The sequence below is a fragment of the Ambystoma mexicanum genome, chromosome 12 (genome assembly GCF_040938575.1).
Source record: "Ambystoma mexicanum isolate Mex_15411 chromosome 12, UKY_AmexF1_1, whole genome shotgun sequence".
Lineage (NCBI taxonomy): Eukaryota > Metazoa > Chordata > Amphibia > Caudata > Ambystomatidae > Ambystoma > Ambystoma mexicanum.
In genome coordinates this window covers 1,252,269,133-1,252,283,336 of record NC_090936.1, presented here as the reverse complement: position 1 = coordinate 1,252,283,336, position 14,204 = coordinate 1,252,269,133, and the positions used below count along the sequence as shown (strand labels likewise).

At 48.4% G+C, this 14,204-nt stretch overlaps 1 protein-coding gene across 4 annotated transcripts in view; it reads right to left on the bottom strand.

Moving 5' to 3' along the window:
• The window catches only part of WASHC4 (WASH complex subunit 4), a 1,230,387-nt gene that overhangs the window by 331,164 nt on the left and 885,019 nt on the right, over nt 1-14,204 (bottom strand). For all 4 annotated transcript variants that reach the window (XM_069629940.1, XM_069629941.1, XM_069629942.1 and 1 more), the window contains one exon: nt 7,183-7,269. In XM_069629940.1, coding sequence (XP_069486041.1) covers nt 7,183-7,269 — 87 coding nt within the window. The remainder of the gene's footprint in view (nt 1-7,182; nt 7,270-14,204) is intronic.

Below are 14,204 nucleotides of genomic sequence, written 5' to 3'. Positions count from 1 at the left end.
GATTTCGACTTTCGGGGTTTGGAAACCCTACCAACAGATCGCTTCTTCTTCCGCTCCCGCAAGGCCTTAGACGTCAAAGACTGGCAATCATCAGTCATCGGTGGCGTGGTCCTCGCCGAGGCACCAGAGGCAGGCGTCATGCGGGTCCATAAGGACATCTTGGAACCACAGTACCGACACTTCTTGAATCCTGACCGCGGGGTAGAAGACGACGAAGACATGATATCTACACAAACACCAAGTTCGAAGAACCGATAGAAATCAGAAGAACCGAGGGGCGCCGAGATCTCTGAAGCGAACACGTTCGCAGAAAAAACTGAACTGAGGCTACGGGCGTTGTGCGTCCTACTTATAACATCCGGTGATGTCGGCTTGACGGAGGCCCTCGAGGACAGGGTATCGACATCATTGACGCAGGATGCAAAACATTTTCCGAAGCAGCACAGCTGTGGTGAATACCGGTCATAGATGTGGAATATGTCGGAGGAAGCAATCCCTTCGAATTCACTTTACTGGAAAAAGTCAGGACAAAAAGCTAAAAGTTTGGGGGTCCAGAGAAAGGGAGGGAACGTTGCTAAAAAATTTTTTTTTTTAAAAACTTTCCTAACAGTCAGCTTAGGCTTCATTAAATTGAGGGACTCTGTGGATGAGGTTGTAGGAGTGACTGAAATGATCCAGGGCTTGATCCGGAGACCGCGTCCAGGTAGGGAAAGACATGAATCCCCTTTCCTGAGACTGGCTACCACTACCGCCAACAGCTTGGTGAAGACCCTCGGGTGGAGATAAGCCAGAAAGACAGAACTCCAAACTGGTAGTGAGTGTTGCCTATCACAAAACTTGGATACTTCCTGTGCTTTGGATGGATCGGCACATGGAAGTAAGCGTCCTGCAGGTCGAGTGACATTCCCCGATCCTGAATTTCTAGGGCTTGGAGGATCTCGAGAGTGTTACCATCTTGAACTTGTCCTTCCTGAGGAACTCGTTCAAGCGCCTGAGGTCCAAGATGGGATGCAGACCTCCGTCCTATTTTGTAACCAAAAAATAAAGAGCATTCCACCCCTTGTTCCTCTCCTGTACTGACTCTATAGCACCGTTCTCCAGAGGAGAGGAAACCTCTGGCAGTGGATCAGGAATAGGAAGTGGTCAGGAAGGACACTTTAAGAAGGGGAGGAAATCTTTCTGAAAAGCCACTTGCCGTGCCCATGCGTCTGTAGTAGTATAGTACCATTCTTGAAAATAGTGTGGCAAATGCCCCCCTATGGGTGCGGAGTGGCAGAAGTCCTCAAAGAGGTTTTGCGGTAGGGGCTGCACTGGAGGGGAGAGCTGTCCGAGAGCAAAGATGGGGTAGGTGCTTGCCTTGGTGACAACCGTAGCTGCTTCCACCACCAGACTGTCACGTGACAGGTGTCTAGTGAGGAACTCCGGGTCAGAGAAAGCTGGTCTGTATTACCTGGTAAAATCCTTATGGAATGCTGGCACCAAGCAGGGAGTTTTCCACAGATCTAAAAGAGGACTTTTTATAGCATGGTGAAAAGAAGACCGGTTCAACATTTGTGCCATTGTCCAGAATTCCTGAGATCACATTTTGTTAAGATGGGTTTCTCAAATCTGGCTGGGTGGACAGATTTCAGAAGGCCATCCTTGTTATAGTGAACTGGGGAACTCTGGGAGTTCAGACACAACCAAAAGTAAACTTGGACAGTGGTCATGGCGAAGTCTCAGGAGAGGTGAGGTGAGTGGGCTCAGGGGTCACAATGAGTCCAGACAGTGAAATACATAATGATTCTACTTATACAGGTCATTTAAAAAATGCTAAATTTATTATAGGCCCCAAAAAATCACTAGGAAAATGAATCACACAACACTCCAAATATACAACATATATACAATCACCTTTGGTTATAAAAATGCACACAATTCACCTAAAGACCTGAAAGGGAAGTAGTTGTGTAAGGAGAGAAGCCCTAACTTTATCATTCCAATCCCCAAGTGAAATGGGGCTTTGTGGAGAGGGGAGAAAATCAGGAAGAGTTCTTGTGTTATTAAGACATGTTCGAAAAGACATCACAAGTATGTAACTGGTAAGCAATATGCTTTTTCTAACCATTACAACAGCTTTTTAAGCAAAGGTTAAAAAAGCGTGGAATACATCAAAGTTGTTGACAGACTTTTAGAATGGCGGAGATAGGCCCAGCTGTAAGTAATGAGAATACTCACCGTCCTTACTCTGATTTTCACAAACGACTTGGCAGGTCAGATGGGAGTCGCTGGAGAGAGGTGTTGCAAGTGTAAGGAAGATTCCGGTCGGGTCAATTTCGAAGAAGAAATGCATGAGGTACCAATGCAGGGCTTTTCAGGACACTACTAGACGGGGGATGACTGGGTCCAGTGGGTGACAGCAGGCATCTATCCAGTTGCGAACGAAGGCAGACTTCCAGGACAGGATCCCTTGATGCTGGGAAGCTGAAACTTGGCAAGAAGGCGACTTGTAGGACTAGTTGGCGACTACCTAAGCTGCAGACGCAAAAACGCAGAACAGCAACGCTTCTGGCATGGTAGCCCAATGCAGAGCTGGTGAGTCCACCCCGTGGTCCAGGGACACTTCCGGAGGGTCCAGGCTGTAGGATTGTGGGAATGCGTTGAGACTGGGTGCTCCCACCAGTCTAAGAGTCCAAGCATTAGTGGGGGTTTTCTGAGATCAGGTAGTCTAGCTGGGCTTGACTGGGACAGTTGCAGTAAAGGTCGCCAGGCCCCTTCAAACGTCCTCGGGTCTTCTGTTGTCTGCACAGCCGCACAGGATACTTGGCTCCATTTCTGATCTGCTGGAATGGGTGCAGGACTCCTCTTACCCTAAATTCAGGTGAGTGATTGTAAAGACTGGAAGGGGGATTTGGAGTTCTGCCCCCTATACAGAAGGGGTAGAGGCACAGAGCATCCAAGCCAAGGTTCTCTATATGGTAGCAATGGAAAAGCAAAGAAGGCTGGGAGTCAAGGGAAGCGATGCAGGCTGGTTCTTAAGTACAATGAATCCCGAGCCGCCACAAAGCAATGTTCACCCACCAGGTGATAACACAGTTTTAAGGTTCAAGTAAATATATACATCAATAAATAACACACTTTGTACTCGGGCAACACTATCCTAATAACAGTAAATATATACACACCTACGTGGTACCACAATATACTTTAGATTCAATTTAGAATGCACCAACTGGTGACAGTTATTAAAAAGCATAGGAATCATAAAGCATTGGATAATTGCATAGACATTGCTGTAGAAGGCTGGTTAGAGTGGGCACATTGGCAGAATCCTTTATTTAAAGTAGATAAGCACTACTGTGCGAGGATCCCCCCCTCACCTTGGCAACCTATAAGGGAAAAGTTAAGGTGTACTCTATTGTGTATATTACAGTCCAGTCTAAATATGTTCAGTAATGCTCACTGAACCCATTATAGGTACAGGACAAATGTCCAAGGGCAGGGTCCACCAGAGTCCATTTAGGAGTATTCAGAACTGCTCCAGCATCAGGAGCCAGCGACGGACCAAACGACACAGAAAAGTAACAAATGGCCTTCCCTCAACATTCACCTTCAAACCTTGAAGTCAAGATTTCAGCAGGGAAGACACAGCGAAGGCGAGTCAACCGACGAAGAAGGCCCCCAGTGGCTCTCTGGATAAAGGGACTGAATCCCAGGACCGCGACAGCGGGCTGAAGGCAACCTCAAACGCCCTAATCAGCAGATTTGGCAGGGTGGTGAAGTCTCAACATCCTTCTGGACACCAGCAGCGACCCACAAACAGGCGGAAGATCCTGGTGGGAAATGGCAGGAGGCAACGATGAATGGCCCAGATAAATGCTCCAGTGTGGAGGGCTTGACCCAGCAGATGTGGGGAGGCGGAGTGCAGATTGGACTTCTGGTGGCAAAGCACCCAAACCGGCACATGCCCAAGCTACTGTACCCAGTCAGTATGGCCAAGAAAGGACTTGAAATGGTAAGAATGGTGGCCATGGGAAAATTCCTTAAGAAGGTCAATAGACCTGCCTCTTCCAATGAGCAGAACAAGCAGCAAGAGCAAGAAGCAGGGACTACGCCAGGCCTTTAATACCACTGCAAACAGGGACTGGCCAAAGGCCAGATCGACAATCACTAGAGGGGGCAAGGGTCAAAAGGTCAGATGACCAATCATACAGAAGTGAGAGAGAGCGCGAGCTCAGGGACTCACTGTTCAAAATCGGTTGAAATCAATTTGGAGGCGGCCATTGTGGGCTCAAAAGGAGCATGTGTGGTCAAACGCCCATTTTGAGGCCACCACTTGGTTGCCCCAAACGTCAGAATGGCTGCGAGCAGGATTTAAAAATAAATGCACTGCTGTCGCAAATAGCTATATAAAAACGTACATTGAGCTACCAATGGGGTAAAATGGCGTGCATTATTGGTGAAGCCAAAAATAAAATATAGCTACCAGCAACTGTAAGGAATGCATGGGATCAACAGTAAGACAGACACAAGTGACCACAGTTCAAGGGTGTTTATTGAACTTAAAAAAGGGTTTGAAAAACGCCTATCTAATCCTAACGGCCTGATTCATGGAAGTCTTATAATGCTGCAATCCCATAGGAAAACATTCCATGAATCAGGCCCTACATCTACAGATGGGAGCAGGCTACGACCATCAAATAATAACACAGTCCTAGTAGCGTCTTGTCGAAATGAAAGGGCTATACTAATACACCTATTGCCAATCCTTACCTCTCAATACAAATAGTGTGGGAAACAATGTTACGAAAAAGAAAGAAGTGTTCACAAAATGATATGCCAGGATGTTCAGGCCGTTGGCGTCCCTTGCCCACGTTTTCAGCACGGGACAAGGCAGTACACTCGAGCTTAGCACAGTCTCTGGCTTTTCTTGCACGAAGAAACAGTTTAATCATTAGCATCAGGGCCTTCAGTGCCCAAGTCTCTTTACCTTTCAAAGTCTCTTCATTCAGAGGGCCTGATGCGATAAACCAGAAGTTATTTTCCTCTTTCAGATTATCACAAGTACTCAAATTTCTTAGGCGATTCATTATTCACCTCGGATCCTCTTCAGCCGGTCTCATCCTTTCAACACAATGTTCATACTTTATTTATGCGTCTAATTTCTAGTTAAGTATTCTTTCGCGGGTGACTCACGGTTCACCCCAGATCCCCCTCAGATCTCGGATCCCCCTCAGTTGGGCTCAGATCTTGATCCCCCTCGGTTGGGCTCAGATTCGTTTTAACACAATGTTCATAACTTTACACAACTTGTTTTAACCAAAAGCTTTTCGCTGATCTCACTCCACCCGTCTCTGACCAACTTCATACTACTTTTTCATCTATTATCTAAGCCTTTCGAATGTGCACAGTGTTTTGCTTGACCCGTTGCAGGACCATTTCGATTTCACAATTCTTTATCACTATTCACATTTGCCACCTTCCAGCTGGACCCAACAGACTTTCAAATGAGCACCCACGTGGTGCCGGACCGCTCTATGTACGGTATTGTATCTTGGCTTCAAAGTTCAATCACTCATTTGCTGTTTAATTGTGTTTGCGTCACTTGACACATATGCTTCATACACTGTTCATTATACAATGTTGCTGCTTGCAACCTTGTCTTCAACACAGACCGGTCTGGTATTAGTCTCCCCAACTCACCGCCTGTGCCGACTTCAATGGTGCAGCTTTGTTGTAGGAGCCAAGGACCGTACCACAGCAGTAAACGATTCTCCCCGCCTTGACTCTGGATGCGGGAGAGCCCCAGGTATCTCAGACACACAATGCTGGATTCTTCAGCCTTGATTCCAGGTCTTACGTTTCCCATTCTCCAAAGGTTCATGAAAGTAAAGGTCTTTCATTGAAAATATCCTGGACACTTCCCTCCTTGCAATCCTCTTTGGTTTTGCCGTCTTTTGTCTTGTTTTAAACTGCCATCTTGGAACTGCTGCTTCCTCGGGTGCTTTTTCTAGCTCCAAGGCAGCTTTCGTGCGCTGCCTTTTATCCATGCGGGAAAGTGTAATGGAATTCAGGTGTAATGGTCAGCAGTAATTGCCCGACCATTGTATTGGGACATGTCAGGTACACGGCTCGGGTGTTGGTCCCTTTTCTCCTGTAGCAAGCTGTCCATGAGGACGTTTTTGTGTTGGGAAAGGTGAGGGGGTTCAATTCCCAAGTATCCTACTTGGTAAAATGGGGTAAAGGTGTTACAGAGAAGGAGATGCCGGGTCTCGCCATCCGGTGTCCCACTACCACTCCCCAAGGACCCCTCACCAATGTAATCTCCCCCGCACTAGTCACCCCCAGGAACTGGATCCAAAAGCGATGGCCGTGTGCAGGCCACCTGGATGACAGATCTCCGGGGACTAGTGGGTGAGACGCCTTCAGGTTTCTCACACAGCCTAATCCCGATACCAATGTAGGGTGATAAAATCACATTAGGGCAAAATGGTGCAGCTGAGGCACCCCTGGAAATTGGTGTCTTAGGAGTGACCCAATATCATATTACTTACATAAGGTAAAAAGTGTTACAATGGCTGGGGGAATGTGTGGACAAGTCCCTCTGGCCACACAAAAAAAATGGTGACCCAAAATACAAAGAGAAAAAAGTAAATATTTGATGGGCCCCAATATGCCCAAACTAAGAATCTGGTCCAACATCGACCTTCCTAGGGAATTACCCAGCAGCCAGGAGTAGAAGCAACAACGAAGAAGGTACCATGGAGATGAACCTGACCAAGAAGACCTGGACAGCTTGAAGGACAAAACGATGCAGCCAACCGGCAGACAAAAGTCCCACAACGGGGTCAACATTGAAGATGACCCAAAGGGCCCAGGTGAAAAGGAGAGGAAGGGTATTGGGTGTGTCGAAGCAGACAAGATATGGAAGGAGTATTCTTCATCAATATTCCCACTATGATGATGTTTAGAGTTTTTAAACTGCATTTCTTTTATGAAAACAGTGGGATGAATGGAATGTGCAGTGGGCTAGTTCATTTTCTAGCTTTCCAGAGATCCAGAAGCCTGCCTTCCTACGTTCAGGATTGGCTAATCATTCGCACTGTACAATCTTATTTGCTGCTTCAGTAGAGTAACAAAATGCAAAGCCTTAGAGTGGGTTCTAATTTTAAAATATAATCTCAAGTACATGCCATGCAATACCTGGCAGCATTCTGCGTCTCTGCGGAAAGTCCATCTTCTTTTACTAGCTCTTCAAATGTCACAATGTCTTCAAGGTCTGGGACAAATCTAGACGATAGAAATGACATTCACATGGTGTGAGAATGTTATGACATTGATGACAATCATGTAACGCAACACTTGGCACTGAAATGGTTACCACAAGACATTCAGGTAATGCAACATTAACACTTGCCACTATTACAACAGATGAACTCTAATTCCACACAGAATCAAAGGACATAAATTCCATTAAGCAATATTGTGATATTTTAGGTCATCACCAATAGCCAAAGCAATCTAATCAACACAGAAGATATTGAAATCGGACAGCCAGAAAATTGGATATGATAAAATCCCTTACCTGTTTTTGGGAACCAGCAAGGTATGTGACTCAGAGGGCTGATGCCACCCTGAGTCAGTGGATGTTGGGCACAGGGGTGATATGGGGAGCATCCTCCTATCACCTGACCTTGGTCCCAGTCAAGTTGCATGAACCATCAAAGTGGCCAATCTCGAAGGTACGGACGCGGTTCACTGTTTTATTGCCCACATTTTCACTACAGGTTTCTTACACTTTTTGTACAGCAAAATGCAACAGAGGCACCCATGTCTAGCACACCCCCTACACACACAAACACCCACAATGTACCCACTTTGCTGGCAGCGATGGCACAGGCCCGCTAGCTCACCATGAACGATAGGAAGAACCAGTGGAGACGGTCTAGTTCCTTCCCAAGATGGCGCCCCTTCAGCAGATATAACGTACTGCATATGTCCTCTGTAGCAGCCGCAGTACCTTTAGCTCATAAGAATGCAACATGGTTTTTCTCATGGCAAGGGATTTTTTTTTTTTTTAAGGATTTGACCCTCTGTGGAGCCACCAGCAGACGCTGTTCGACTATTGCGCCTGCTGTGGCTGTTTGGGAGGTTTAGATCCTGACCAACACGATTCAGAGTCACCATTCTCCCAGCAAGGCATATTGCTTAGACTGCGTACCCCATCATGCCTTACCCAAAGAGCTCCTTTCATTTTATGACTAAATAGGCGGCTAAAAATACCATGATGAAAAATATACAGTAAAATGACAGGGTAGAGGGAGTGGCCAAGCACAGGAACAGGGCAGCCTGTTCTCAGTAAACTGTGGTGCTGGGAGGGGAAGGCCCCATCTCCCCATGTTTGTCTTGTACTCTGCTCTGCACAGGATGCCCTCCGCTAGTATATAAAGTGGCATGGTGTCACAGAAGGCAGAGAAATACATATAGCGCTAGCCCTTGTGAGCCATGATGAGCGCCTGCTGCAGCGGTACACTCCTGACGCAAACAGCAGTGGAAACGTCTGAGGCGTGTCACAACGAGGCAAAGTGGCCAACAGCCCAGCGAGGGGACCCTATGAGTTGTCAGCGAGGCTCCCAAATTGGCGGAGTAGCTCCATATGGAACTGCGTCCCCGCCAAGCTTTCCTTGGGACTACTGGCAGGGTGCTCCATACCCATTGGGGGTAACGGCTGCATCCCAATCGGCTACAGCCACAGCGGAGTCCCAGGGCATGAGGGGGGGGGGGGGGGGGAGACTCCTGGGGCTTGGCAGTGAAGAAGGCGCTGCTCCAGGGATTCAGGTTGATACTGCACCGGCTGAATACAGCACCTGCCCAGAAAAGCCCGACGTCCATGATATGATATGGCATTTATAACGTGCCTATACACAAGTGTTTCAACGCGCCATAGAGCCACCACCATTTTGATGTAGGTGGGAGATGCCACTACCACATCCTGGGTACGAATTATGAGACGCATGCCCATCTCCCCATTGAGGGAAGTCTTTATGTGGGGCAAAAGTAAAGAACAGAGAGCATAGGGGGTGCTAGGAGCTGGCGGCCATAACTGATGCCAGAGTATTGTAAGGCATTACATCTATTTATTTTTACCTTTGTATAGCGCAATAAACCCTTAGGTGTCAAGGCACTGTTACAGGAGAAATTACTCACCGGAATGATCTTCTATGGATTCTTTTCTCGCAGATTCCTCATCATGATAGATAGCCATCATCCAGCTCTGCTGTTCGGAAACTTATCGACAGGGGGTGTAGTGGACCTCGACTCAGCAGTCGATTCGTCTTGTCCGGCTCGCTATCGTCGGCTCCGGAAATGACATCAGGCGTCGTATATATAGCACATCACTATGCCCCATGCTTCAGTTCCGCCATTAACCCCCCATCCCGCGTTTGAACGCTGCAAAAGGAAAAACGGTTGCATATGTTAATATCGCTGCAAAAATATCGCCATATTTTTGCGCCGATATTAAGGCATGGAACCTTTGGGGGATACCCCCGCAAACCCTGTATTATGTGACAGGGTTTGTTTAGTGATGGCAAGACCTTTCCTAGACAAGGAATGGGCCACAAACAACTGGTCTGATTTCCTAAACTCAAGATGCGCGAGCAACATAGAAGCTTAACGCTCTCTTGGCGTGCTCCATGTCGTCTTGCTTCCAAGGAGAGTATGTTGCCCCTGAGCGATCCTCCCAAGACTGTAGCTGTTAGGAAAGATTACATTTTATATGTAATTTTCCCTCCAGTTGTACACCCCCAAACTTTTTGCTGCTCTTTAAAACACCTTAGTCTGACTTTGCCAGGGGAGCACAGCCTTCTGCTGCACTCCTCTGGGCTTTCGCTCACTTCTTATGGGGAAACAGACATGCCCTTAAGACATTCAGTGCTGGGATACTTTGTTTCCAACTTTTCTACAGTATAGTGCACCTGGGTCTCTTAGTCATTCCTAGATACTCTGGTAGGACTTTTTAGGAGATGTGCAGATGTGTCATGGACAGGGCTGGTGGCAGCTTATCTTTTCATATCATTTTAACCCTTTCCTGCCATTTAAACCGCATTTGTCACGAATAGGTGGCCTGGCTCCAAAACGGCCATGCCACGAGGTTCTTTGTCCTGTCATTTGGCCATCAGGCCCCTTTGCCTTCTTCAGGTCGAGCCGACCCGGGTCAGTCCTTATTTGGTCATGCTGTTTCCTGCAAAATGCCAAGCTTTCGCGGGCTTCTGCATGCCTTGTGTCTCCAGGATGTGGGCTGGGGTGTCTGTCCCCAATACACATCCTGGGTGCCAGAGAGTCTGGAGTGCTGTGAATGCCTGGGACCACTGTAGTCCGTGATTGGTGCACATATGGAGTGTGTGCTTGTGAGCAGATCTCCCATTGGGTACTCTCCGTTTTGGCGCGAAGGGAACTTTAGATAAGAGGAGGCCAAAAACACCCATACCATGTCGATCTCTGGAGTTCTCACTGAACGAAGGATAGGATCCAAGTATCCTGAAAATAAGAAGCAAGTCGAGGAACCGCTGGAAGGTTTGGCACCCTGAGCCCGCTGTCGTCCAGTTGGACGCCTCTGCATCTGTTCGTCCTAGAAGGCCTGCATAGATGCTTCGACCCATTAGAATAGTGGGACCAACTATTCTCGGCACCTTCAACAAAAACTGCAAGTAAGCCTTTCTTGGAAGTGTCCCTGGGCTGACCATCTTACGCCGGACCTTTGCTCTGTCTCTGCTGTCGTTTCGAGGAGGCCCTCGAAAATTGGTATACTGCTAGCTCTGTGCTAACAACCTCACACTGAATTTCGAACACTTGGCATTTCCAGGTCTGAAGTGAGAAAAGGGCACCAGGACCGGAGAAAACGCGGTTACCGTATTGCCCAGCCGCTGCAACAATCTTTGCAGGTGCACTGCATTTGTGACCCTCGTGCCCCTGAAGCCTGCTGCAGTGAAACTGGCCTGATCCATCCATCAGGAACTGAGAAATCGCTATTGTCCCGTTTGGGAATCATCGCTGTATCGCTGGAACTGAAAGCCGCAGAGACGTCCTTTTTGTCGCATTTGAACCTAAAGCCGCAGTGGACTCAACTGGCAAAGTTTGGTCCAGAGTGCGCCTGGTGCCGGTGAGTAACCCTAACTTAACCGGTGGCCCCTAGTGCCTCCATCTGATTTTATGCACGAGTGGCCCCTTGGGGTCCCTCTCCTTTCCACTGCTAGTGCGAACTAGTGACCTATTCCCGAATCTTGGAATCACCTCTGCCTTCAAGTGGAGGCCCTTCTTGAATAGTGGGAATTTATTTTTCATCGCCTCACCCACCTTCCTGAGCTACTAGAGACCCCTGAAGAGACCCCATTCTGCCCATTGGAACAACCGCGTGCGCCTGCACTACATGTACTATTGAGCATAAGGCTCCTCTCTTCTTAGGGTTTGGACGGCCTCTTAGTTAGGTGTGCGTTTGATGTTGAAGGGGACTAAAGACTGTCTGCACTGCCTATTTTCCTTCCGCTCTAGGTTGTGAACATATTTCTTGCCTTCAACCCTTTAGACCTCAATAGTCGTGTATATATCTTGTATTGATTGTGTTGTGTTGGTTCAGTAAGATCGCTGTGATTCTTTTACTGTGTGTTAAGTTACAAAGGCCTTGTAATACATGTGTTTATATTTTTGATATGGAGTAATTTGTAATTGTCCTTGCTCTGTGTGCTCATTGAGGTCCTTTAGTCACCCTGACCCCTCCTGAGACTTAGTCCTGACCGCCTGCCACAGCTACCTTGATTGGTCTGGCTTGTCCAGAGGTTACCCTGTTCCAAGAAACTAGGCTGGCCTTCTGAACGTCTGCCCACCAGGTCAGAGTTCAGAAATCTGTCTCAACAATAGCCGATCGGAATGCAGCCGCTACCCAATTGGTATGGAGCACTCTGTCAGCAGTGCCTTCTCTTTTGGACAAAAGCGACAACTCGCAGAACTTTCTGAGCGGGGATGGATGTGAGGGTCGATGAGGAATCTCCGGGAGAGGAATTCAGAAAGATCATTACGGTGAGTAATTTCTCCTTCAATGGATTGCTCTTCTCCCACAGATTCCTCATCATGATAGACTCCCCAAGCAGTTAGAATAACGCAGATGTGCAGAAAGATTTAAACCAGTATATCCCTAACAGGAACCCGTCTCTAGAGGGCTGTAGAGGCCAGCACCCCTCTGGTCGAGTGGGCCCGATGCTCCCTGGAAGCTCCCCGCCTGTCGATTAGTAACACTCGGATATGCACAAAATAATCCAACGTGACAGCGTTTGTTTAGTGACGGCAAGACGAACAACTGGTCTGATTCCCTAAACTCAAGATGTGCGAGCAACATAGAAGCTTAACGCTCTCTTGGGGTCAAGGCGGTGGAACCCCCCTTTCTCTTTTGAGGGATGTGGAGGAGCATAAAATACAGGTAAATCAATAGATGGGGACAGATGAAACTCTGAAACCACCTTGAGAAGGAATCCGGGTCTGACTTTAAGAGAGACTTTCTCACAAAGGAACTTCAGAAAGGGAGTTTTGCAGCACAAGGCTTGCAGTTCACTAACCCTCCTGGCAGATGTGATCGCGACCAAGTAGGCCGTCATAAGGGATACAGTCGCAAAGAACATGAATGCATAGGCTCAAACAGAGCCGCTATATGTAGGGCAAACACAGATTAAGATCCCAAACTTGTTGAGAAGGCCTTTCAGGGACTGGGCCATGACCGGAATAGTAAAAAAGGAACCTTGTTGTGGGGGATGTCTTGAGCACAGACAGGACCGCCCAATACCCTTTGACTGCGGTAACCTAAAGGCGTGAAGAGGCCAGTGACAGAAGGGACTCCATCACAGTGTAAGTCTCGCGCTCCCTGTGCCACGCCTCAATTCTTCTCCACATGCAGGCATACAGAGGTCTAATAGAAGGTCTGTGTGCAGACAGCAATACCTCAGGTACCTCCTCTGAGAGGTCCCAGTCATACCTCATCCTCTCAAGATCCATGCATGTAGGTTGACGGAATCTGGGGTCGGGTTCAGCACTGGACCCTCCGAGTGGGTTAGAAGATCCAGACGCAGAAGGCAACCAGTGAGGTGGCCAGATCGTCAGATACAGGAGATCGGAGTACCACGTGCTCCTCGCCCAATCCGGGGCGATCAAGATCACTCGAAATCTTTTCAACCTCCCGAGAACCCAAGGGATGATGGGAATCGGGGGGGAAGGCATAGTGGAGATGGAAGATCAAATCCATCAGAAACGTGTCCCCCAGTGCGTTGTTCGCTGAGTATTCCCTTGAGCAAAACTATTTGCACTTCCTGTTGTGGCGAAAAGTTCCCCTGTCGGGGTACCCCAGAGAGCGTAGACCTCCTCTAGGACTTCCTGACACAATTCCCACTCGTGTGAGACTGAACTCTGCCTGCTCAGAGCATCCGCCAAGGTGTTCTTAGTCCCTGCCAGATGAACTGCAGAGACCGAGGTTCGATTCTCTCACAACCAGAAGCACAGCGGAATTGCCTCTGCGCAGAGTGGGCGGGAGTGCACACCACACTGCCTGTTGCGGTAGTGCATGGCCACTGTGATGTCCGTCAGGACGAGGACATGCTTCCCTCTGAGAGACGGGGCAAAGGCCCTCATGGCTAATCTGATGGCCCGCAACTCCAGCCTGTTGATATGCCACCTGGCTTCTGATGGAGACCAGAGGCTGATGACCTGCAAATGCTCGCAGTGAGAGCCCCAAACCTTCAGGGACGCATCCATGACCACTCAGGCCTGGGGTCAAGGTGGCCAGAAGAGTTCCCCCACCAAGAGATTGCTGCACATGTTCCACCAGCCACGTTCGTGGACTACCTGGCTGGGCACTGAAAGGAGATTGAGCACTCCGAGATACTGAGACCGCTGGTCCCTCAGGAGCAACTGGAGCAATCTTATACGCAGCCTGGCCTCTTCCACTCGAAAATTACAGGAGGCCATGAGATCCAAGAGGCAGACAAATTAAGCCAGTGGGTGGGTGGCGTGGTTCTGAAACAAATGCACCATCTGGGCTACATTGCCGACTCTCTCCTCGGGAGGAAAAGCCTTACCTACCCGGGTGTCTAGGACTGCTCCGATGAACTGGAGCTGCTGAACAGGTGTCAAATGGGACTTCAAGTTGAGGGAGAAGCACAGCTTGTGCAGTACTAGGCAGGTGT